General features: G+C 42.9%; 1 protein-coding gene across 3 annotated transcripts in view; it reads right to left on the reverse strand.

The window, feature by feature from the left end:
* The window catches only part of LOC137377143 (protein kinase C-binding protein NELL1-like), an 828,881-nt gene that overhangs the window by 790,235 nt on the left and 11,383 nt on the right, over positions 1–27,263 (reverse strand). For all 3 annotated transcript variants that reach the window (XM_068046502.1, XM_068046504.1, XM_068046503.1), the window contains exon 4: positions 11,954–12,124. In XM_068046502.1, the coding sequence (XP_067902603.1) occupies positions 11,954–12,124 (171 nt within the window). The remainder of the gene's footprint in view (positions 1–11,953; positions 12,125–27,263) is intronic.

A 27,263-nucleotide genomic window follows, 5' to 3' on the forward strand; every position in this document is an offset into this window, starting at 1 on the left:
AAAAACAACATGTATTTCATAACATTCTGATAAAACTTTCCAAAACTGTATATATTTTTTATTAATTCTCAGGATGTAGGTATTACTGGGAAGGCCAAAATGTATCACCTGTCCCCAGTTTCCCCGAGATGGTGTTGCTTGGCTTTCTTCTTGAACTGTAACTTTGAAAAAGGCTTGCATTTATATAGTGCCCTTCACAACCTCAGGACTTCCTGAAGTGCTTTTGAGGTGTACTCACTGTTGTAGTGTAGGATGCGAAGCAGCTAATTTGCACACAAACTCCCACAAACAGCAATGTGATCATGATGGGTTTTTTTGTGATGTAGATTGAGGGATAAATATTAGCCTGGACAACAGAAATAACTTTTCTGCTCTTCTTCAAAATAGTATCATGGGATCTTTAACATCCACCTTAAGAGAACAAAGTCTCATCAAATAAAATGGTACCTCAGAGTGCAGGACTCCCTCAGTACTGTAGAGGAACAGAGAAACTTCGCAGTGCATGTCCACAGATCTCTGAAGGTAGCAGCACAGGTAGATAAGGTGGTCAAGAATGCATATGGAATATTTTCCTTTATTGGTTGAGGCCTAGAGTTTAAGAGCGGGGAACTGTACAAAACATTTGTTAGACCGCAGCTAGAGTACAGCATACAGTTCCAGTCACCACACATGTTATCGCACTAGAGGGTACAGAGGAAATTTGCAAGGATGCTGCCAAGAATGGAGCATTTTAGCCATGAGGAAAGATTGGATAGGCTGGGGTTGTTTTCTTTGAAATTAAGGAGACTGAAGGGATATTTAATTGAGGTGTATAAAAATATGAGACACCTAGATGGAGTGGATAGGAAGGACCTATTTCCCTTATCAAAGGAGGTCAACAACACCAGGGGGCATAGATTTAAAAGTAAATCAATAGAAGGATTAAAGGGGAGCAGAAGTTTGTCTTCAGCCAGAGGATAGTGAGGGCCTGGAACTCACAGCCTGAAAGGGTGATAGAGGCAGAAACCCTTGTTACATGTAAAAAAAAAAATCTGGATTATTCATTTGAGGTACTGTAACTTACAGGGCTACTGACCAAGAGCTGGAAAGTGGGATTAAGCCAGATAGCTCTTTTTTTAGCCAGAAGACATGATGGGCCAAATGGCCACCTTCTTTGCTATAAATCTTTCTATCTTACTGCACTGCAGTGTCAGCCTAGATTATTGTCAAGTTCCTGGAATGGGAATTGAACCCACAATCTTCTGACTCAGAGGCAAGAGTGCTACCACCTGAACCATGGCTGATATAACCATGTGGCTTATCAGCCACTTCAGAGGGCAGGTAAGAGTCAACCCCATCCGTGTGAAACTGGAGTCCCATATAAGGCAGATCAGGTAAAGAAGAAGGTTTCCTTTCCAAAAGGATATTGGTGAATCAGCTGTGGTTCTTTTTTTTTTACATCAATCCAATAATCTCATGGTCACTTCACTAGTACCAAAAAACTAAATTCAAATTCTCAAGGTGGGATTTGAACTCCCATGGCCTAGTTTATTAGTTCTGGACTCTAGATTACTAATCCAGTAACACAGCCACTACACTATCATACCATTACTTATTGAAGAAAAAGACTTCTGTTATTCTCAACAGCCTTGTAAGATATTGCTGAAGCCCATTATTTTCACTACTTAATCCCAGGGATAGATAGTACAACTTCTGCGTGGGAACATAGTCTCAGCAATATTTATTCACAGTTCTTTGCAAGAACATATGCGACAGTAACCCACAAGGCTTAACTAATTGAGCACAGCTTGCTCTGACACAAAGAATAAGAAACAACGGAGAAAAAGGCACCTGTAATTAAATGAACTCAACTGCAAGTCATAGTGTTGTTTTTTTCCATTTGTGTTTAATCTTCATTCAAATTGCATCTGCAGTAGAATTTGTGTTTAGTTTTCCTTTAAATGACAACTGTACCCTAACTCAGTATTAGCTCCACATCATTCAATTTGGAGCCCAACAGTCACAATCTCATTAACAACCAATAATTCAGAGTGCCAGGTACATTAGTTATTCATTATGTAACTCCACAAGGGTGAGAGTTGGCATGAAAATCTACTTGCACTTTATAACCTGTCTCTAACAAAGTGTACATGTTGTTCATCTCATTGCACAATAGAGCACTGGAATAAGGAAGAGTTCGTCTATTTCACTGTCCCAGCACATCATTTTAAAGGCCTTCCTCCCACAACCCACCTCCCCAATTATCACAGAATCATATAGGACAGAAGAAGGTTATTCAGCCCATCATACCTGTGTCAAATCTCTGAAAGAGCTGCCAATCGGTCCCACTCCCCATTGCCCTGTGAAAATGGGATTGATTTTTTTTTTCAGAAAGAAAGAATCTATCATCCGAATGCTGAAAATTTTCAACAAATAAAAAAAACCAAAAATTCTACAATTTAGTGCCATAAAACCACAACTTGATTTCCAGAATTCTAATACTACTTACAACAACACTTGTATTTATGTAGCAATTTTTGTACCGGAGGCACCAGCGCCAGGCTGAAAAGGCAGAGGGGGATCTCTGCCTTGACCTTTTCATGCACCCGCGCTCCCCGACTCCCAAAGCAAACCTCCAGTCTTTTTAAATCTAAGTTTCACAAGCCGGGCTCCCATCCCTTTAAAGACAGGGATCCCGCTGCCAAAAGCTGCCAGCCGATCAGAGGACCAGCAACTTGGTGGTGCCAGAGGGAGCAGTGGCCACTGCCGGTGCTGCAGAGAGCTTGGACACAGGCCCAGTGCTGGAACCTCAGACCTCACGTAAGTGGAGCAGCAATGCTGGGGGCCAGTCCGGAAGACCCCGGCAAGAGGGGGTGGTCGTGTAGTCCAGGGCGAGGGAGTCCAGGGGATAAAGTGGTTCCCGGCAGGGGTCATCCGTGGGCCATAGATTGCCCATGAAGGAGGTACCCCACCCCATGCCCACAGGGAGCACACCTCGTTTTACAAGGTGCCCTCCCCATGTGGCGGAGCCAGCCCATGCGGCTGTCAAGATCCCAGCAGCAGTGGGAAGAGGCCCTTAATAAGCCACTTAAGGGCCTCATTTGGCCTCTGGGCGGGAAGGCCATCGTCGGCCTATCCCGCCCCTGGTAAGATCGCATGGCGACGGGAAGGCGACAGGCCCTCCACCCCTGCCACCTGTTGCAATTCTCTGTGCCCCCTGCCTCATACCCCGCCTTGGGAAGGCCCCATAAAATCCAGCCCTTAATGTGGGTAAATAACCCAAGGAACTTCACAGAAGTGAAATCAGACAAAATTCGATGGCCTGATTTACAAACTCCACTTCCAGTTTCATGGGGAGCGTTCTGGAGTAGGCCACAGGACCAAGTAGGCCTGCTTACCAACCACGGTGGCGGGAGCAGGATCAAATCCTGGGGAGCTATCTATTCCCTGACTTCAAGGGTGGGTGGGGGGAGGGAGGGGTTGGAGGTCTGATCCCTGACCCTGAAGGCCTTTGCATGCAAGGTTTATAATAGAGATGCAGCTTGGGGTTTTGGGGGGAGGGGGTGTGGATCAGGGTAAGCACTCCTGCTCCTCATGGCCCATAAGCAGTGCTGTGAAAGCACTTACCTTCTCCTGGACGCTGTCCTCGCCTCACCTATGCTGCCGGGTTTCCAGAGGCCCAGGAAGCCCGGCTGCCCACTGCAAACCCTGCAGCAAGTTACATCAGAGGCTGCCAGACTCATTAAAATATTTAAATTGCCAACCCGCTTCCTGGGAATGGGTTGACTGCCTGCCCCTTGTCCCGCCTCCTTAAAACCTCGTAGTGGGCAGGTTGGGGGTCAGGGTTCAAATAGTTTAAATTTTAATATCTAACCCAAACTCAACCCACCCAGTTTTTGTATGCTAAAGTTTAGCCCACAAGATTTAGATAGCTGGAGGAATGGCTCCCAGTGGTGGGTTGAAGAGAATGGGGTCAGAGAAGAAATCAGAATTGGAGAAATGCAATGTTTTCAAAGGGCTCTAGGGCTGGAGACAGTCTCAGTATCAAAGCAAAATTATCCCTTGCCCACCCCACCCCACCCCTAATAAATTGAGCTCCATTGCTGTGCACCAGCTGTAGGAAGAAAGAAAAAGAACTCAGTACTCTTGGATCTCTGCCAGTCCTCCTTTAAGCCTGTCACTATTGCCAGATCATAACCAGCAATCTCTTAAAACTGTCACTTAAATGCATGAATGGATGCGTCGAGAGGTCATCCCTTCAATTTTCCAACCTTATTGGGAATTACCTAGCCATTGCTTAGCCTGTGAGTTGAAATCAGTACTCCTTCAGGTAGGGAGAAATTCTTACAGCACAAGATGCTGAAATATCAGCTCATTCTACAACTTCATCAATATTGAAGACTTTAAAATACAAACAGACTTGCGACCTCAGGATATTCCAAAGCACTTTACAGATAATGAAGTATTTTTTTTTGAAATGTAGTCACTGTTGTGACATACTACAGCCAAATAATGCCCAGCAAGGTTCTTGAAACAACAAAGTAACAGCATGGTCAGAGTACCCGCACCAGATGGACTGCAGCGTTTCAAGCCAGCAGCTCACCACCATCTTATCAAGGGCAATTAGGGATGGGCAACAAATGCTGGTTTTGCCAGCAACGCCCACATCCCATGAAAGGGTAAAGATAATCTGTTTTTAGTGATTTTGATGGAGGGATAAATATTGGCCAGGGCTACAGAAGAAATCCTTCTTCAATCGGGGCGGCACAGTGGCGCAGTGGTTAGCACTGCAGCCTCACAGCTCCAGGGACCTGGGTACTGCCTGTGTGGAGTTTGCAAGTTCTCCCTGTGACCGCGTGGGTTTTCGCCGGGTGCTCCGGTTTCCTCCCACAGCCAAAGACTTGCAGGTGATAGGTAAATTGGCCATTGTAAATTACCCATTGTAAATTACCCCTAGTGTAGGTAGGTGGTAGGGAATATGGGATTACTGTAGGGGTAGTAGAAATGGGTGGTTGTTGGTCGGCACAGACCTGGTGGGCCGAAGGGCCTGTTTCAGTGTTGTATCTCTAAATAAAAATAAAAATAGGGATTGAAAGCCACATCTACAAATTTGCTGATGACACAAAGATAGGCGGCATTGTAAGCAGTCGAGATGGAAGCATAAATTTTTTTTTTTAAAAGAGATATTGATAGATTAGGTGAATGGCAAAACTGTAGCAAATGGATTTCAATGTAGGCAAATGTGAGGTCATCCACTTTTGACCTAAAAACGATAGAACTGGGTACTTTTCAAATGAGGAAAAGATAGAGTCATAATGGGAACACAGCAACTGAATGGGTGGGAAGTAATGGTGGACGAAAAGCATAGCACAAGCGGTAATAAGAGTATCAGGGCAGGGTGGGATGAAACCATGGAGGGGGCCTGAAAGCATTCAATCATGTACAGTGTTTATGGGTTTTTTGCATAAGCATTACTTCCATGGGATATTTTCAGGAAAGAGCACAAGTTTTTGAGAAATTTGATTGCTTGGTTTCCGTTTCCTGCTTGTATAGTATTGACAGGTTTGGAAAAAATATATAGGGCATTTTATTGCCTGATTTCTGCCTAGATTCCTTCCTCACTGGTTGGGCTGAACTTTGTGGCGTCGGCAAGGATACCAGTTCCGGGCCGAAAAGCTGGGAGGAACTCCGCCTCAGTCTTTCAGAGCCTCCCAACACAATCTAACGACGCTCCAGCACTTAAATGCCCAGTGCTGGGATCCCCATCCTTTAAAAATAGGGATCCCACCTCCAAGAGCTGCCGAACAGTCACAGGTCTGGCAGCTCAGTAGTAACGGCAACACCACCCAGAGCAGTGGCCACTGCTAGTACTGCAAGAGGCCTCAGACCCAGGCCCAGAACTGGAGCCCAGACATCTCCAGGGGGCAGGGGGGTGGAGAAGGAAGCAGGGGTTGGGCATTTAGTGCAGGGGAAGGGGTGTGTTAACATATGTGGAGTTTTTCCTGGTGAGGGCCCTCCGCTCTCCATGGGGCACAGATTACCCTCAAAGGAGGACCTCACAGCACCCCAAGCCTGCAGGGAGGTCACCTCATTTTACTAGGCGACCTTCCCCACATGGCAAAGGTCCCCACCACCGTTGGTTAAATCCCAGCGGTGGCAGCAAGAGGCCCTTAAGTGGCCGGTAATAGGCCTCTGGGCGGGAAGCTGTCATCAGCCTATCTGCCCCTGACAAAAATACATTGCGACGGGCCCTCTTCCCCCATCGCAATGGTATGGGTCCCCCACCTCTGAATCTGTCTCGGGGGGCCCATAAAATACAGCCTGTAGTTACCAACTGAAAGAAACTGCTTTTGATTTGTTTCTATATCATCTATCCAATATTCAATTGGTAGCTTAACAGGGACATCCTAATTTCAGCAAATCACTGATTGTTACCCTAGGATGTGACACTCGGCATGTGATGAGGTGCAACAGTTCTGAGGCATAATGGTCAATGTCTCTTTCAGGTGTGATGCCTTTAAACAGCATGGTATAATGTAATGTGACAGAAAAGGTGACTATATTCAACAGATTATGTAGGTTGCATGGTGATTATCAGATTTGTTAAAAACCAAAGTTGAAATCCTAAATGCAAGTTGTTTCTGCAGTGTAACTGCAGATAACATGGAAAGGAAGAACTTGCATTAATATAACACCTTTCATGACGTCAGGAGATCCCAGTGCACTTCACAACCATTAAAATTACCTTAAGTATATCCACTGTTGTAATGTAGGGAACTATAGCAGCCAGTTGGCACAGAGCAAGGTTCCACAAACAGCAATAAGACAATGACCAGATAATTTGTTTAGTGATGTTGGTTGAGGAATAAATATTGGCCAGGACACCACAACTCTTCTATTCGTTAAATAATTTCATGGGATCTTTTACATCTACTTGAGTGGGCAGACAGAACCTCACTTTGACATCTCATCTGAAGGACTACACTTCCAACAATGCAGAACTTCCTCAGCACTCAATTGGAAAGTTAGCCGAGATTACAGGCTTGAAGTCTTTAGAGTGAGGCTTGAACGCACAACCTTGTGACTCAGAAGGGTGAGGATTATTGATTTAGCCAACACTAAAGCCTCAGTGCTAGACTTTGTACCTGCAAAAGAGATATAGCAAAAGCGTGATGTAACCCTCTATACTAATCAGAGCCCAGCTAGAGTACTGGATGCCCATAAAAAAAAGCTGAAGCATTATATTCTGTATATAAAGAGTTAATAATTTAAATCGGTTGATTTAGTTGTCTGGGATAAGAAATATGCAAACAAAAAAAAAACAAGGGGCTTATTCTGGTTAAACAGAGGGAAGAATGAGTGATTTATGAATCTGTCTACTAGATGATAACCTTTAGCTGCTCTTCACGGAAATTGAATGCTATGTATGTGGAGAAACAATTTTAAAACACATGGTTATCCTTTCAACTGTGTTGATACTGATTGACCACTTTCCATCACATACATTCAGCACTATCAACACTAAATTATAGCATCATAAGTTAGAATAGATTTCCATCCTTGCATGACACAAATACTAAAAGATTTCTCGGTCACACATTAGGTAGACATTTATCTGCCACAAACTCCTACATTATTCATTGTAACTTACTTTTCATAGTCAGATTGGAAGGTAGATTTATCAGTAGTAGACACACACACAAATGTTACCAAGTAAAAGCTCCAACATGAACCACACTGACAGCTGTCCCTTTGGACAGAGTAATCTTCTACAATATCAGATTTTAAACCTGTAGAGGTCTCTATTTCAAATTAAATGCTCTTATACTACATTCTCTCCCCGATGAGTCTTACAATGATTTGAATTGAATTCTAATTTATAGGGTCCTTATAGGCCAAATGCTTGAGGTTAACCTCACCATGGAAAGTGGTGGCCCATACATGTCCTTCATTAAATTAATTATTTTATAATGCCATTCTCTTGGTTTCCACTTACTCATTTCAAAGGTATTGTGCAATACAGGCAGCACATTGAGAGATCAGGCCTTCTACTTTGCAGGCAATTATCTACTGCCAAAGCTCCAGCCAAGGATGCATTCCAGTACAATTCAAATCACTTCAACCACAGTTTCCCAAGCCACATAAACTTAAATTAATGACAACAATGTATATATTTGGTGCTCAGATTCTCAACAGCTGTTCTCTTAGTCCAGCTAAACAGTCTACCGGCCCCTACTTTGGACCAATAATTAGTTGCAAGTGTCCCCACCCATCCTTTAAAGACATCAGCAGTCCTTTGTGAGAGGGGTTTCTTTGAACAGGTTAAGTCCAAAGACGAGGCTGGTCTCAAAATAGCTTCACAGCCTCTCGGAAAGCTTTAAAAACAATACAAAAGGAGTGGTGTTGGAGCTCTGGTATAAGGCTAACAACTCATGAGTTTGGATCTCACATGGCAAATTGTGAAGTTAAAATGTAATAAATCTGGTAATTTGTTGTCTGGCATCAGAAAAGCTAAGATTCTTCAGGGAAGGCAGCCTATAACCCCTATCTGGTCTGGCCAACCCGTGGGTCGAGCTCACACTACGTGGTTGACTCTACAAAGTTGTTCAACTATACAATGCTACAAATGAAGAAGGTAGGCCTACCAACATCTTCTCAAGGCAACAAGAGATAGGCAATTAATGTGACCTTACCAATGTTGCACACACCTAAAAACAAAAAAAAAAACTGCTATTTGATTTTTGCAGGTTAACTTACATCTCTTGTAAACACACATAGTTGAACAAGATCCTTCAAAAGATTTAAGTCAGGGAAGAATTTTCTGCTAACATTAGAAGCTCTATCACATTATTATTAAGAACTATTTCATACCACATTAATATCGGCTTGGCTGAATTGGTAACGCTTTCACCACTGACTCAGAGATTGTGAACTCAAGGATCTGACCTCATAATCTAACGTGATATTTCAATACAGCATTGAAGATGCTGTCCTTTGAATGAGATGTTAAAATCAATGCATCAGTTCTACTACCGCAGCAATGAGATTACTACTGACAAAGAAAAGGTTTCAACTCAAAAAGTGTGCCACATTATTGGACAGGAATCCATTGGAAAAATATGCTGGGTAAGGTTTTGATTGAATTGTAAAGCTTTCTCGTTCACTATTTAACTAACTGAACTTTCCATTTGATTACCAAGAATATTTATTAGCTCTCCTAAGTTCCTTGGGTCAGAAAATCTATTCACTCCTGGAAAAAAAAGTAATGCTACTGCTGACATTGAAAGACATTCAATTAAACAGGAGATCCACCCAAGCACTGAGAAGATAACTTGCATCGATCGGGCTGTTTTCTACAGGATGCGTGGTCAACTGCAATGATAGTTGCATGTTCGCTGTCATGCAGTCCCCCACCTGCCAAGAATGAGGCATATTAATTTTGTCATATAAATATTGATTGTAAACTTGCTGGGAAGAAGAGAAGGCCTGTCACAGACACTTAGCTGAAAAACATCTGCATACTAACAGACGGTGCTTGTGGGGACAAAAGGACCATTCCCTGACACATTCAACCCACAATGGATTTTGATCATCAGACATTGAAGGTGTAAGGAAGAGCATTCCAGAGACTGTGAAGGTGATGCAATCCACAAAAGCCAGGACTGGTTAAACCAGCTGGTCACATGACTAACTGGCTGGTCCAGGGTTTTTTGAACTAGCCAGAGAGTTTTTGAACTGAAAAAAGACTGTTTGCTCCTAGAGTGAGAAGACCTCTCCTGTCTGCTCCCATCTCTTTCTCACAAGCCTTTGGATCCATTGAGGACACACAAACCTCCAGAGAGAAAAAAGTCTCCTACATCAAACAAGGTTTAAGAAGAATACTGGGCCCCAACGAAAAGCAAAACCTACCTACAATCAAGGACTTTACAGCAAGCTCGAAGAACAGTAACCTAAACCATCTTCAGATATTGCCTCAAACTTTTCCACTTTATTTCTTCTGCTCTTTTCTGTCAATATCTGCATGTGTGTATCGCATATGCATGATACGTGACGCACCCACGCTAGCTGTAGGCGTTAACCCAATTAGAGTTTAAGTTTAATAAAGTTCAACTTTTTTTCTTTAAACCTAAGAAAACCTGTTTGGCTTGTTTCTTTGCCTTATAATTGGAAGTAAGCGAACAAGGATTCACAAAGGGGGAGCTAAAAAAAAAAGCGTGTTCAAAATTAAACCCTGTTACGGTAAGACCAGGTGAAGACTGAGAGGGAACCCTAGACCCCTTTCTCACCGGGTCGTAACATCAGAAATAAAAACAAATTTCACAGGTTGTGCACAGACTGTACAAAAAATAAGCTAGTCAAGGGTTAGTATTTGCTAGACCCTTTAACTGGCATATGTGAGCTTTATTAAAACAAAGTACACTTATAAACTGTCAAAGCATACTGAGAAGCAGCAGGCAAAATATTAGGTTGAAAAGTTGGATTAAGAAATCACTCAAGCTTCATGTTAAGTTCTTCTGCATTAAATGTCAAATTTGTATTTTAAAAATCATTGTTCAAAGTGGGTTTAATAGGGATTCCTGCTTCAAGTCAATGTTCAAACTGGTGTTAATACAGATTGTTGCATAAAATCACTGGAATGCAAGGATGAAGTTTTCAATTTGTCCAATCAACAGTACATAAATGATTTGTATGTAAGCATTTGCTATTGGTGAGTATTTATTTTGCCTAAATCATAGCAAAAGTGAAAAACACAGTCTGTCCTCCAACCTCAGGGGCATCTGTATCATTTACAACTCCTGAGATACTGAAGTAGTCTGTGTCCATATGCAGCAAGACCTGAACAACACTCAGGCTTGGGCTGACAAGTGGCAAGTAACATTCATGCTACACAAGTGCCAGGCAATGAGAATCTCAACAGGAGAGAATTCAACCATCTCCTCTTGACGTTCAATGGCATTACCATCGCTGAATCTCCCACCATCAACATCATGGGGTCATCACTGACCAGAAGCTGAACTGGACCAGCCACATAAATACTGTGGCTACAAGAGCGGGTCAGAGGCTGGGAATTCTGTGGTGAGTAACCCATCTCCTGACTCCCCAAAGTCTGTCCACCATCTACAAGGCACAAGTCAGGAGTGTGACGAGTGCGGCTCCAATAACACTTAGGAAGCTCAACACCATCTAGGACAAAGCAGCCAGCTTGATTGGTATCCCATCCACCACCTTAAACATTCACTCCCTCCACCATTGTGGCAGCAGTGTACCATATACAAGACGCACTGCAGCAACTCACCATGCCTCGTTTGACCAAACCTTCCAAACCCGTAACCTCCTCCACCTAGAAGGACAGGGCAGCAAAAGTGTGGGAACACCACCATCTGCAAGTTGCCCTCCAAGCCACACACCATCCTGAATTGGAACTATATCACTGTTCCTTCACTGTCGCTGGATCAAAATCCTGGAACTTCCTCCTTAACAGCACTGTGGGTGTACCCGCACCAGATGGACTGCAGCAGTTGAAGAAGACAGCTCGCCACCACCTTCTCAAGGGAAACTAGGGATGGGCAACAAATGTTGACCTTGCCAGCCACGTCCACATCCCATGAAACGAATAAAAAAAAAATGTTTGCCTGGCTTAATGTTTTTACCTATCATCCTCATCCCATTATTGACTTTAATTAAACGGTTTTCTGGTATCAATGGTGAGTAATTTTCTCAAAACAGGATGGTTTAAAACTCAAGATTATTAAAAATTAAAGCCAAGTAATGTGATTCAATGGAGTTGGAGGATGTGGACTTTACAGCATCCAATATCAATAATTCCGTACACCGTAAGAACATAAGAAATAGGAGCAGGAGTAGACCATACAGCCCATCAAGCCTGCTCCGCCATTCAGTACGATCATGGCTGACCTTCGGCTTCGTGCAAAACAAACACCTACAACCATAGATGCAGTATTCCCAGGCTTACCTGTTGCAGTCCACATGTAACAAGAGATGGGAAGCACTGACTGAGAGTGCAATCTGGTGCCACAGTCCATCAGCTAGTCGATATGGGAACACCTCAGTGCGGGGTTTATCGTTGAAACGGTAGTGATATCTGATCTCATCCCTTTGGCCGCTGCTCTCCAGTTCAAAATACCTGCGTTCAGTACAACAAAAAATAAGATCAAACTATTAAACATGAAGATACAGTGCAAACTATATCAACATTAGTGCATTGCAGTCACAATGTATTTATTAAAACACTGATATATTATGCTAGACTTATTCTATTAACTGTTTTGAGAACAATTCGATTTTCTTTGCAAATTTCATATTCATGTCTTACTTTCAAACAGGAAAATACTGACATGCCCGTTTTTTTTAAGAAATTTCAGGACAGAGCTCCCTTTTCTTCCTCAAATAAAACTACTTCATTAAGTGCTAATCTTCAGTTCCTATCAACTGGACCAAGCAACTAGTTTACAGTTGAGTGACAAGACAAGACATTGTCCTTAAAAGATATCCTCCTGCGTATACCTTTTACGCAATAGCACAAGTGCATACTTTCTCCAAAAAAAACTAAGGATTTTTGGTGTGGAGAAAGTATGCACTTGCGCATACAAGAGAAGGGGCAGTACTGGACCTAATCCTAGGGAATGAAGCTGGACAAGTAGTAGAAGTGTCAGTGGGGGAGCATTTCAGGAATAGTGACCATACTCTATAAGATTTAAGGTAGTTATGGAAAAGGACAAAGACGGATCGGAAATAAAGGTACTGAATTGGGGGAAGGCTGATTTCAATATGATAAAACAGGATCTGTCCAAAGTAGATTGGGAACAGCTACTTCTAGGAAAGTCTATATCAGACCAGTGGGAGTCATTCAAAGAGTAAATAGTGAGAGTTCAGAGCCAACATGTACCTGTAAAGGTGAAGGGTAGGATCAACAAGTCCAGGGAACCCTGGATGTCAAGGGATATAGAGGATTGGATCAGGAAAACAAAAGGAGGCTTATGGCAGATTCAGAGCACTGAAAACAGCAGAGGCACTAGAGTATAGACAGTGTGGGGGGGGGGTACTTAAAAAAGTAATTAGGAGAGCGAAGAGAGGACATGAAAAAACACTGACAGGCAAGATAAAGGAAAATCCTATGATGTTTTATAAGTATATTATGGGCAAGAGGATAAGAGTAGGGCCCATTAGGGACCAAAGTGGCAATCTGTGTGTGGAGCTAGAGGACACAGGTGAGGTTTTAAATTATTACTTTTCATCTGTGTTCACTAAAGAGAAGGATGATGTAGGTGTAGAGATTAGGGAGGGGGATTGTGATGTACTTGAACATATTAGTATTGAAAGGGAGTAAGTATTAGCCATTTTAGCAGGCTTAAAAGTGGATAAATCCCCAGGCCCAGATGAGACGTATCCCAGGCTGTTATGTGAGGCAAGGGAGGAGATAGCAGGGGCTCTGACACAAATTTTCAAATCTCCTCTGGCCACAGAAGAGGTCCCAGAGGATTGGAGGACAGCGAATGTGGTACCATTATTCAAGAAGGGTAGCAGGGATAAACCAGGTAATTACAGGCCGGTGAGTCTAACATCAGTGGTTGGGAAACAATTGGAAAAAATTCCGAGGGACAGGATTAATCTCCACTTGGAGAGGCAGAGATTAATCAAGGATAGTCAGCATGGCTTTGTCAGGGGGAGATCGTGTCTAACTAACTTGATTGAATTTTTTGAGGGGGATGACTAGATGTGCAGATGGGGGTAAAGCAGTTGATGCAGTCTACATGGACTTCAGTAAGGCTTTTGATAAGGTCCCGCATGGGAGATTGGTTAAGAAGGTAAGAGCTCACGGGATCCAGGGCAATTTGGCAAATTGGATACAAAATTGGCTCAGTGGCAGGAGGCAGAGGGTAATGGTTTTTGCAAGTGGAGGACTGTGCACCACAGGGATCAGTGCTGGGTCCCTTGCTGTTTGTAGCGTACATTAATGTTTTAGACGTGAATATAGGAGGTATGATGAATAAGTTCGCAGATGACAAATTGGTGGTGTTGTAAATAGTGAGGAAAGCCTTAGATTCCAGGACGATATAAATGGGCTGGTAAGATGGGCAGAGCAGTGGCGAATGGAATTTAATCCTCAGAAGTGTGAGGTAATGCATTTTGGGAGGATTAACAAGGCAAGGGAATATACAATGCATGGTAGGACCCTAGAAAGCAGGAAGGTCAGAAGGACCTTGGTGTACCTGTCCATCGATCACTGAAGGCAGCAGCACAGGTAGATAAGGTGGTTAGGAAGGCCTATGGGATACTTGACTTTATTAGCCGAGGCATAGAATATAAAAGCAGGGAGATTATGATGGATCTGTATCAAACGCTAGTTAGGCCACAGCTGGAGTACTGTGTAGAGTTCTGGGCACCACACTATAGGAAGGATGTGGTTGCACTGGAGAGGGTGCAGAGGAGATTCACCAGGATGTTGCCTGGGCTGGAGCATTTCATATGAAGAGACTGAAAAGGCTAGGGTTATTTTCCTTCGAGCAGAGAAGGCTGAGGGGGGACATGATTGAGGTTTACATAATTATGAGGGGAATTATAGGTTTCATTGACAGGTTGCGGCTGCCTGCAATGAATTTGGCCTAATCATCAGCCTCAAGAAAACGAACATCATGGGGCAGGACGTCAGAAATGCTCCATCCATCAATATCGGCGACCACACTCTGGAAGTGGTTCAAGAGTTCACCTACCTAGGCTCAACTATCACCAGTAACCTGTCTCTCAATGCAGAAATCAACAAGCGCATGGGAAAGGCGTCCACTGCTATGTCCAGACTGGCCAAGAGAGTGTGGGAAAATGGCGCACTGACACGGAACACAAATGTCCGCGTGTATCAAGCCTGTGTCCTCAGTACCTTGCTCTACGGCAGCGAGGCCTGGACAACGTATGTCAGCCAAGAGCGACGTCTCAATTCATTCCATCTTCGCTGCCTCCGGAGAATCCTTGGCATCAGGTGGCAGGAACGTATCTCCAACACAGAAGTCCTCAAGGCGGCCAACATCCCCAGCAAATACACCCTACTGAATCAGCGGCGCTTGAGATGGCTTGGCCGTGTGAGCTGCATGGAAGATGGCAGGATCCCCAAGGACACATTGTACAGCGAGCTCGCCACTGGTATCAAACCCACCAGCCGTCCATGTCTCCGCTTTAAAGACGTCTGCAAATGCAACATGAAGTCCTGTGACATTGATCACATGTCATGGGAGTCAGTTGCCAGTGATCGCCAGAGCTGGCGGGCAGCCATAAAGGCAGGGCTAAAGTGTGGCGAGTGGAAGAGACTTGGCCTTTGGCAGGAAAAAAGACAGAAGTGCAAGGGGAGAGCCAACTGCGAAACAGCCCTGACAACCAATTTTATCTGCAGCACCTGTGGAAGAGTCTGTCACTCCAGTATTGGCCTTTATAGCCACTCCAGGCGCTGCTCCACAAACCACTGACCACCTCCAGGTGCTTACCCATTGTCTCCTGAGACAAGGAGGCCAAAGAAGAAGATTATAGGTTAGATAGGCAGAAATTTTTTCCCTTAGCGGAGGGGTCAATAACCAGGGGGCATAGATTTAAGGTAAGGGGCAGGAAGTTTAGAGGGGATTTGAGGAAAGATTTTTTCACCCAGAGGGTGGTTGGAATTTGGATCGCACTGCCTGAAGAGGTGGTCGAGGCAGGAGCCCTCACAACATTTAAGAAGTATTTAGATGAGCACTTGAAACGCCATAGCGCACAAGGCTATGGGCCAAGTGCTAGAAAATAGAATTAGAATAGTTAGGTGCTTGATGGCCAGCACAGACACGATGGACTGAAGGGCCCATTTCTGTGCTGTCTCACTCTATGACAGGATCTCTAATAATACCTGAAGCAGTTTCAATCTATTCTAGCCAGGCCACAATTAAAGACTGTCCAAAAGGGTTGAGAGCATTAAGAATAGTACAGAGTATACTTTAAATGTGAAAGCAAGGAATGTTATAGTTGGCAGTTGGTACAGAAAATTTCTTTCATCTACTCTACCCCAGGTGTGGCGTACATGACCCTATGCCACAGTAGTACCATAGACCGTCCAGCTTCTTGGTGAATATGTTCAATAACAGATAGCATCCTGATTCATTTCAGCACTGCTATGTGAAATCTCACCCATACATTATCCAAAGGTTCCAAATAAATGCAAAAGTCAAACTGATGCAAGTCAGATTGAACTATATCTTCCTCTACTGACCGCTGAACCACAACCATTCTTGCCCTGCCTGCTGAATAAAACCTACCCCACATAGCATTTTCTTATACCCCTTTATATTCTCTTGAATATTTAATACAATCTAACTTTCTTCCCGTCAGGTACATGGTACTTGTTGTATGTCTTAGAGAATATGAAGCATGGGTTAGGAATACTAATCATTTCGAGCTTCATAAAGCAGAAGCTAAAATTTGAATTAGATATGAAGGAAACTAAAGATGGATTAATGGATTAAAGTTGTGGAGTATTGACAAGCATTCGATAGGAATGTTATAAATCTGCACTAACAATCCCATTACTTGCAATAGGAAAGTCCTCAACCATCAAACAATTCATACAGCAGATTTTAAAAATAAATCATATGTTTTAAAATAATCAATGTTAAATTATCCTTACCAAATTCCAGCTGAATGATAGCCATAAAGTCACATTGCCTTTGCAGAAGCCTCGTTTAAAAAAAAAATCAGGGTTGCAAACAGTACCTAAATGAAAGGGATGTCAAAGTGCTCCAAGCAATGATCGTGGAGGAGTCTTACCAAAGTAATATCTGAATCAAATTCATTCAATGATCATTTAACTTCAGTCAGGGTGGGAGAATAGCCAGAAGAAAAGCATGCAGTCTGTACTCAGCAGTTCTCAAATACAGAATACTTGTACAGAAAGGCTGATCTCTGTGCCAGTGTTAAAAGTCTGGAGACTAGACAAGCTGAAGATAAAACATCAGCAGTTTAAGTCAGGGTATACTTCCAGCTCAGAAAATTAGACAAGCAGCATGAACATGAAATGATGTGGGTAATAACACAGTGGGTAGAAAGTAAACCTTATAGCATAATTTATAGCTGTAAAATGGGTACAAGACACAACTTCAGGGACCAATATCCTGTGCTTCAAGGATGCCTGAAAAAATGTCCAACCCAAAATTGAGTCAGGCCATCCAGGCATCTGGGGTGGGTGCCTAAAACAGGCATTAGGTCCCTTGCATATGCTAATGAGGAACCTCATGTCTGTTTTAGAACCATTGTGAGCAACTAGGCTCTCTTAAGCAGGGCAGGCATTGCACCTGATCCACTTAGGTTTTCTCAACGTGGATACAGCCATGAGAGTGCCGCCACCAAAAAGGTCATTTAATTATTTTTAATTTATATGGAGCCAGGAAGAACCAGAGTGTTCCTCACTGACCCACAGCAGTGCTGCTCCTCCTGCCCTCTGTAGTATTGTGCTGTGTTCATAGGCCTTCTTTAAATGACAACCATAGGCTTTATATTCAGATTCAACACAAGCACTATTTATTGTCTTCCTTATTTACATTGCATGATATCAGGTACAGTTCTTTCCTTGGTGGTGTGCGTCTGCCCTCTGTAAATCCATATGCTGAGTGAGTCTCTCAAAATGGTGTCTCCTTCCTCTGTATGCCTGATCGTATCATCAGTTGCATCAGTGGCCTGACCTCTTAAAGTTACGGTTTCTTAAAAGGTGAAGTCATGACTGCACTACATTACACCCTCCTTCCCCCTTCAGGAACATAGCTGAGGGCTATTTCTGGAGAGGCAGGTAGCCCAAAATAAACGCCTGCTCGGGTCAGGAAAAATAAAACCCAACCCAAACCCGACTGAACCACCTCGGACCCAAGCCCGGCCCGGCCCAAGTCCTTCCATTTTTTCCCGCGCCCGACCGACCCGAGCCCAACCCGACCACTGGAATGTTCACTTTACCTCCCTTCCAATTCCAAATCCGTTTTTCACTTTTTCAGTTTGTGCAGATAAGCAACAAAAACTCCCACCCTGACTGAAAGGTTGTTTAAAAAAGATGAAGATTGTAGCCACAAAGTCAGTGATTGTTTGGTCACGAGTTAAACAGAAACCCATGGAGTTGTGCCCAGACAGGTTGTGTCACACTGTACCAGTATCTGTATTGCTTAAAATGAACACAGCGATTGCCCAAAGGCTCAGAAAATATCACATACATTACCTAGACTAGAGTCCTGACAGTGATCATTTTATATTTCTTATATAAATACTGTATATTTTATAATAATTAATCACTCAGGACCTTTCTGGTCTCTGTATCGCAGCTGCTCACTGGATAAACTTGCAGCAAGTATTTCAACCTGTAAAGCAAGTGTCTCGGTAATGTATAATGATATTTTCTGAGCCTTCGGGCAATTTCTGTGTTTATTTTAAGCAATACAGATACTGGTACAGTGTGGCACAACCTGTCTGGGCACAAGTCCATGGGTTTCTGTTTAACTCGTGACCAAACAATCACTGACATCGTGGCTCCAATCTTCATCTTTTTAAACAACCTTTCAAGTCCAATTAATACTGTGTGTGTCTGACCCGGACCCGGCCCGAAACGAACCCAAAAGCCGGACCTGGAAGAGCGACCCGACCCGACCTGAACCCGACACATGTCGTCGGGTCCCGTTGGGTTCAAGTCGGGTAGCAGGCCTTCAGCCCAAAACTCGTATCTTCTGTCAAGTGAGTTGCCTGTGGAGGCGCCACAGATGCCAGCAGCTCGCTACATGTATTTAGATGACACCGAAGGCCAATTTCGCGTTGTGCTTGGGCCCCTGACTTAATGTACAGGGATCATTCCCTGTGCCCATTTGGCACTTAAAAACTGATCCAAATGAATTTCTGGGTCAAGCTGTTTATCCAAACAGTACAGAGACAATAAGAAAATTCAAAAAGCTGATCTGTCAAGGCATTTATCACATACAAAACTAAAAATAAAATGTGTTGTTTCTTCATGCAAACAACACTCTGATTATGCTCCACTCCAATTCATTGATTTCCTTAACTTTGCATTCCACTCTCCTTCATTCTATATAGGAATAAGAGAATTAATCTGGTCTCTACAAGTTTCTCTCAACTGTTCTGTTGCCCTCTTTTTCTAGGCCTGCTCTTACCTCTATCTTGTCTCTTTTCTCTAATTATTGCACTTTCTCTTCACCTATTTATAGCTTGTGCCTCTTTGCACATGTTTCTCCTTACGTTCTTTGTCTTCCAATTTGAATGCCTGTGGCACAATTCCTTCATTTTTAGTACTTATTTTGTACTTTTCTTTGACTTTCTGACTCGTGCTTCATTTTGTTGCAAATCCATTTCTTCTGAATTGTTCAGTGTTTGAATTCTCAAGCCCAGCTCTGCTGCTGTGCTCTGAGGGTGATGGTGGGGGTGAGGGAGTGGGGGGGGGGGAGGGGGGGGGGGGTGCGAGTGACGTGGCAATATGGATAAGCTTTGCTATAAGAGGGATGCTGAGCAGGCCACGATCTTGCAACGTAACAAAGCACACAGGGGAAAAAAAATATTCAGGTCAGGCAAAGAGAGACTAAACACCTTGGGGGGGAAAAAAAAAGTATTAAACTTTTACATGGAGAATGCTGAAAATAATTTAAAACTGACAACTAAAAAGCAAGCTCAATAATTAAAAAAAGAGAGGAAAGTAGGGCAAAAGATAATGGGAATTGTGTGCTGAGAATAAATTATATATTTACTGAGTCATATTTTCCCAAGGAGTTGAGTGTTGGGAATTTGATTTTTGTACACACTGATCAGATAGTCATTGCAGATCAGCAGCACTGTACAATCTACAGACATAATTATAATATTACAGGCACATAGATGCAAAATCTTGCAATTATTTATACAAGTGTTGCATGTAGCGCTCACTAACGTATTCCAGAAAAATAAAATGGACACTGAAGCTTGCAATGCAGCGAACAATTGCCTGCTGAACAAATATTAATTTGCAAGCAAGTACAATTATTTGTGCTTGCCTATTCAGACCTCTTTCCCACAAAGGGCTGGATCTTGTTGACCCGCCACCGGGAGCAGAAAATGGCGGCCGCCCTGCACGGGACCCGCGCTGCCATGGATTCTGCGGCGGGTTGCCACTTAACATATTGACGGCAACTGTCCCACTGCCCAATTATGTGGCAGGGACTTTGAAATTTGGCATTTTTGTGTCTGTTCTCAAGAGTGCAAGACAAAAAGCTTTGACAGCAGGTCTTGTTTTTCAGCAATAATCAAAATAATTTCAGAAAACCCATTCAGCTACCATTTCTTGCTGAGAAACTGGGAGTCAAATTTGTAGTACAATAAAAGGCTTACAAAAATTACAAACATTACAGGAAAATGGTCACATTTCCTTAAATGTTGCCACTTATGTGTTTGTATTGTCTCAAAGTTTTTTTCTGCTGGAAGACTGGTGCTGTCTAAGCAGCTAGAGATTTGAGGTAATGGGGCTCATGTCATTTCAAAGGAAGACCTGGTCAGTAGCAGACTACAGCGTGCACCAATATGTATCCATCATATGTGAAGAAAGCCTCCAATATTCACAAAAAGCACCTTCCCTCTGAGTCTAATGAGTACAGCTTCATTTTACCTGAGGAGAAAGCATTATCCACCTGTAGTCACTAAGGAGAACATGGTTTACTTATATTCCAGGAAACAATGAACACTTGTATCACACTCTCTTTCAAATATTTTTCTAACATCTTCCAACAGCAGTTTGCACCCCTCCCCGCTACAGCATAACTTCAAACTCATCAGCAATACCACTGGAGTACTGCCAGTATGAGCACAAGTACTTCACAAGACTATATTTCCTTAAACATCCATTCAGTAACCAAGGAAGTAAAGCACTCACACCGATCAAAAAACACTTGCGCACTCTGTTCTTCATCTTATCATTTTACCAACCAAAGCACAAAAAGGTTAAGTACACATGCATACACTGTGCGAATATATGTATTGAGATCACATGCCCAATGAGTATCTATTACTCAGCTTTTATATACTAATCAGAAGTGCAATTAGTCACATCTAGGTTTCCAAATTAGCCATATGTGGTAAGTTCAGATGCTCCGTTAGCCCTTCCTGATCAAGGAAGGAATTACTTAGGATTTACCCAGATATCTTGTTTGCTCCAAAATGGGTTTGACCTTTGGAACTTGTTGCCTTACTTTGGGACTTCAATTGAGTAAACTCCACCATCATCAGTAAACCAAACAACCCTAATTGTATGAGGAGTATAGAAGAACATGCTGGGAGCAGCATCAGTCATACCTGAAAATGAAATGCCAACCCGGTGAAGCTACAGCACAGGACTACATGCATACTAAACAGCAGAAGCAGCATGGCTATAGACAGAGCTTGGGAATCCCACAACCAATGGATCAAGTCAAAACTCCACAACTCTTCCACATTCAGTCTTGAAAGGTGGTGGATAATTAAGCAACTAATGAGAGGAGGAGGCTTCATGAACATCTCTGGCTTCAACGATTGCAGAGCCCAGCATTTAAGTGCAAAAGACAGGCTGAAGCACTTGCAACCATTCTCAGACTGAAGGCTCATCTCCCAACACCTTTTCACCACCTACAAGGCACAAGTCTAGAGTGTGATGCCTGGATAGGTGCAGCTTCAACAAACTCAGGAACTTAAACCACCATTCAGGACAAAACGGCCTGCTTGATCAGCACCCTATCTACTAGTTTAAACATCCACTTCTTCCATCAATGGCATACCGTGGCTGCAGCATCTACAATCTACAGGATGCACTGCAGCAAGTCGTCAAGGCTTCTTCATCAGCACCTCCCAAACCTGTGACCTCCACCACCTAGAACTACAAGGGCATTAGGTGCATGGTGCATCATCACATCCAAGTTCCCCTTTAAGTCAGACAGCAACCTGACTTGGATATATATTACTGTTCCTTCACCGTAAGCGGGTCGAAATCTCGGAAGTCCCTACCTAACAGACTTGTGGCAATTCCTTCATCACATGTCCTGCAGCATTTCAAGAAGAATGCTCACTACCACCGTCTTAAAGGCAACTTGGGATGGCCAACGAATGCTACCCATGCCAGTGACACCCAGATTCCAGAGAATGATGTCAGATAGCATGGCCATCTTAAATTGTATCTTTGATAATTTGTTCCAATTTATTGGGCACAAAAGGAAAACTGGAGAAGAAAAATTCAAAAACACAAGATCTCTTCTCTTTGTCCCAAGGCATCACAACAACCTAGGAGCACACCAAGCTCTCTAACCATGTCTAAATTACAATCCAAGTTAGTATGGTTCCTTCAATAGGGTCAAATCTGATGCCTCAAATCTGGGATTTGACTTTATCCTGGTTCTACTGAACCCCAAAACAGTGTTTGTTGTTGTGAATATCACCTTTAAGGGAAAATGAGTATCACTAGGTGAGCTTGCTCTATGATTATACCCTCTCGATGTAAGACATGAAGTGCCCACCTCACAGCCTAAAGTATTGTGAAGAGCAAATATGTGCCAAGAAGAGTTGGTCCTATCTGGCAGAAATAAAAAAATACATTTGTGTCTTTGCTATATGGGTGGTAATCTGGTGGTTTGAAATGCCTATTATAGAAACCAACCAATTTTCATTCCATTTAAATCAATGGAAGGTTTACTCCATCAAGTATTTGAACTGGGTCCAAGGCATAGGCATTTATCATCTACAGAAGTTTTGGTTGTAAAAATAGTTCAAAATGTACTCCACCCATGACTTTTGTTTTTATATCTATGGCAAGGCAAGGTTGTCTCTGGTAGAATTCCTAAGACCTTTCAATTCAAAAGGATCTCATTTTTTTATACAAAAAGATATTCATTGGATAACAGCCTTACATTCAGTGGATATTTAGCCTATCAGGTCTCTGTGATCTAGGTGGTGTGCTGGATTGCTCAAAAGGATGAGAAGCCAAGGAGCTTATTCTGTATCCTGGTCACAAGCAGACCTAACCAAGGATGTCTAGATCCTTGATGTGCATCTTGTTCTTTTCATTAGATCAATTATTTCTTTCCAGCTCTTGACAAATTGTTATCTAACATTCTACATCTGATTAAGAGTAAAGGTTTTAAAGCTTTTCATTTATTCCTGCCTATTCAGCTGGAAGTGCTGACAAGATTCACAGAAGGCAATGTCAAGGTTGGCAAGAAGGCATAATCCTTCCACTATCTGAAATTGTCCATAAGTTAATCTTAATTAGAAGACACTTTATTGATAGAATTAAATATCTTGCATATGGCATGCATCCAAAGAGCAGGAAGTTCAAGCATGCTGATCAGTTTAAATATCAAATTCAATAAAAATGAAAATTTTGCTAAAAGAAAATCACTGTCTTTTTATAAAACAGGTCCATTCTAAAAACCAACCAGCAACTGTAACAATCATCAACCGAACAAATTCCTTTGGTTCCTTTCCAGTCCATAATATGTCCTAAACTTGAAATTCATCACAGAATAGGACATAACAAGTAAGAATTCTGCAAAATAAATGAATTTACCGATTCCATGTTACAAATACTTTCAAATGATTAAGAAACAAGTTTGTAGGTGACAATATACAAAAACCACTGTTATGAGTCATTAATTTGTTAGACGCAGATGTGCATGGTAAAAGAGAACATTAAAATTCATATGATTTAGATATTCTGATTCAAGTAGATATTTTATCGTCTCTACCTTTCTGGACAGGTGTCAGCAACAGTTCTGGACAGATTCCCTGGTACAGTTTTTGTGGAAGCAAATTACCAGTCAGTTAGTGTTCAAAGCAAGTTTGGAAACGTTAACAACATTTCAGATTTCCTTTTGTGATAAACACTAAAATGCTCTCTTGAAGATTATATTTTTGCAATGTCTGACACAAAAGCCACACTTTTTTTTTTAAATTAGTAAGGGCTCCACAACCTCAAGTAATGAACAGATTTGTTCAACTCTAGCAGAAACTTGCAACAGCTCATTATAATACAAGTATGAGCTGTTACTGTCAGGGTCCTGTGTTTTTTTCTCTCTCTCCTCAGGAAACATTGTAGTGCGCCTTTAAGACTGTAAAAGATTAGTACATCTTTGAGGCAGCAAGCTCTGGAGTCAGTGAGCCGAAGTGCATTCTGGTTGCCAGGCAACAACCATATAGAGAGAGAGAACACAGATTCAATGTATCAGTTTTGACTTTTGAAAACTGGCTGGCAAAAAACTGGTTTGGTCAGTTGACAAACTGTTCTAGCGAGTGAAGGAAGGAGAGCACTCTGAAACAATTTAAAATCTCAAAATTCTAAAAAGCTTCAAGCCAAATTAATTCCTTAAAGAAATAAGAAAAAAGGCTTTTTTCTTTCACATTGATATTTGCTGCATCCATCACTGGTGGGGGGGGGGGGGGGGGGGGATGGGAAAGAGTTTAATACTACAACTGCCGAACTGAACTGTTGAACCCCGATCTCTAGAAAGGCCCTTTTCTCATCGGGCCTTGGAAGACTGCAGTTGACTGTGTTGCATTAGAAGACCATTCATCGGGAGCGTAATCTGCAAAGACTACTTTTTTTCTATTTTTTCGGTCAGCTACTTTAAAACCGAGTATATGTATGCAAATGCGGGAATTAGTTTTTTTTTAAATAAGTTATAAGGGCGTTAGATATTGGTTTATCTTAGTGTTTAAGATTTTAGCTTTTTTCTAATAAATAGTTATTTTGTTGATATCTAAAGATACCTAGTTTGGTTCACTTTATTCGGGGGCTACTAGATTGTTTCAATTCGGCTGCTGCTCCCTTCCATTTGGAAAGCTTAAAGTAATATGACGTGACCTGTGGAGCGGCAGGACTGAATTGACAGTGCATTGCTCCCACTGCAATCAAAATCATATATTTTGATTGGGGGCTTTGTCATGAGCAGTCGTAACAATACTTAAAGTCAGCCTAACTCATGCTTGAGCAGTTTCATGTTTTCCCAGGTCCAGCCGCTCCTAGTCGCTAGCTAACAGGAAAGCAACCCTGATCCATCCTTCTTCCACTCAGCTCTTACACCCCATTTCAGCTCCTAACTACCCCATTCCCCAGACCTGAACTTCATTCCCTCGCTGACTTCTATGCTTCACAGCCCCATGGTCCTTCCTTGCTTGGCTGCTCTACTTTCTTGCCCAAGCCCTGAGAGTCCAGTGAGCATTCACACCCTTTCACATTGGAATGACCTATCCATTTGTTCATTTTAACTCATCTGAATTGTTGAGAATCCATGCTGTAGTGGACAGTCACCAATTTTACTGTCAAGCCTACTGACGAATCTCTGAATGGGGAAATAGGCAGATGAACAGACACTTCCAATAAGCACAGTCAGAAAAAAAATGCATATTAAGTCAAATCAGTCCAGTTAGGTCTGGGAAGAGAGCTGGCCTCAAGGGGAAACTCACTCCTCATAAGCCCAGTACCATTCAGAACCAGAAAACCTACTAGGAAGAGTTAAACTCACCAACAAGGATACTATGGTTATTTAATTTTTTTGTTGCTTTATGAGAAGGAATCTGTAGTTATTTGGATTAAGATGAGATTTAGTTATTATCACTCTGCGTTCACTTGTTGTCTGAGAGATAAAACTTCAACATCAGGCCCTGTGTCACTAAAGAGTTTTCAATCCACCTACTGAAAGATTGGGAAAGGTCACATGAGGGGCAATGCTAAAGATATCAACTAACAAGAGCTTCCTATATCATGGTCCCAGGTCACCCACTATTACATAACTAGATATTGGACAGTGTGGGCTCAATCCTCAACACATGACACAGGGAATACTTATAGGACTGACTAACACTAATGAGCTCGAGAATATTTAGAACAACTAGCACCAAGCACCTTTAAGTCAGGTAAAGCAAAACCAGCTATAATACAAAAGTCTCCCTACTCTACCCTACTGGCATGCCTTAACCCTAACCTCAGAGGGTCCCTCCTACTGCAGCTCTGAGAATTTCTTTTATATCCTTACTGACAGTCTCAACCTTTTGGAATTTAGGTGGTTGAGGTCATCTTAACCAAAAAGACAAACATGGGACTGAATTTTGTGGAGGTGGCAGAGATCCTGCCACCAGAGCCGAAAGTGTGAAGCAACCCCGCTTCAGCTGGCAGCGGGACCCAGGGAAACATATTACAGGCAGTGGCTCATTAACTGGCCGCCATCCCATTAAGGATGGTGGCCTGCCCCAAAGAGCTGTTGGCCCAATCAGATGGCTAGGAGCTCAGCGGCGCCATTGCTAACAGTGGCCATTGCTGAGGCTGCAACACTAGGGAGAGGGCGCCTGGAAGAAAGGTCAGTGGGATTGGGGGATGCCGGGACCAGGCAGGCAGGACCTGGCGACCAAGGGGGAGGGGGCGGCGGATTGCTGAGCGCTGACGGCATTGTTGCTGCGAGCAGCCACTGCCACCAGGGGACCCATCCGTGGACCATCGAGTGCACATAAAGGACCGCCCCCTACCCCGCCCCCATCACACCCTGTTATCTGCTGGGAGGCCACCAGGTTTCACTGGGCAGTTTAGGTTTCACACAGTGGCCTCCCCACATGGCAGTGGGCTCCTCCGATGCAGGCTAAATTCTTGGAAAGGTGGTAAGTGGCCTTTAATTGGCCACTTAAGTGCTTGGATGGTCTTCTGGCAGGCATCTGATCTACCAACTTTCCTGCCATTGGTGAAATGACATGGCATCGGGAAGACATCAGGCACCCCTCCTACCTCCCGATACCTTCACATGCTATTTTGCCAGCCTTCCTACCTTCCAGCCTGTCGCCAAAGGGCCTGGAAAATTCTGGCTACGATTTCTCCAAAACCCAGTCAAAGACCCATTAGAAGGGTGAACCTTCCCTTCTACTCCTCCTTCTGCTCTGCAATTCAGATTGAAACCTGAGGTTTGATTCTTAAGACAGTAATAGTCACTTGCAGATTGTTCATTCCCCGATCAGCTTTTTGTTCCATACAAATACTATCCTTCTTACCGGTTCTTTTGAAAAGAAGAGCCATAAGTGTGGCCACTTCTTTAAATTGGATTTTTTTTTCATTCATTCATGGGATGTGGGCGTCACTGGCCAGGCCAGCATTTATTGCCCATCCCTAATTGCCCTTGAGAAGGTGGTGGTGAGCTGCCTTCTTGAACCGCTGCAGTCCATGTGGGGTAGGTACACCCACAGTGCTGTTAGAAAGGGAGTTCCAGGATTTTGACCCAGCGACAGTGAAGGAACGGTGA

The sequence above is a fragment of the Heterodontus francisci genome, chromosome 14 (genome assembly GCF_036365525.1).
Source record: "Heterodontus francisci isolate sHetFra1 chromosome 14, sHetFra1.hap1, whole genome shotgun sequence".
In the NCBI taxonomy this organism is placed as follows: Eukaryota; Metazoa; Chordata; class Chondrichthyes; order Heterodontiformes; family Heterodontidae; genus Heterodontus; species Heterodontus francisci.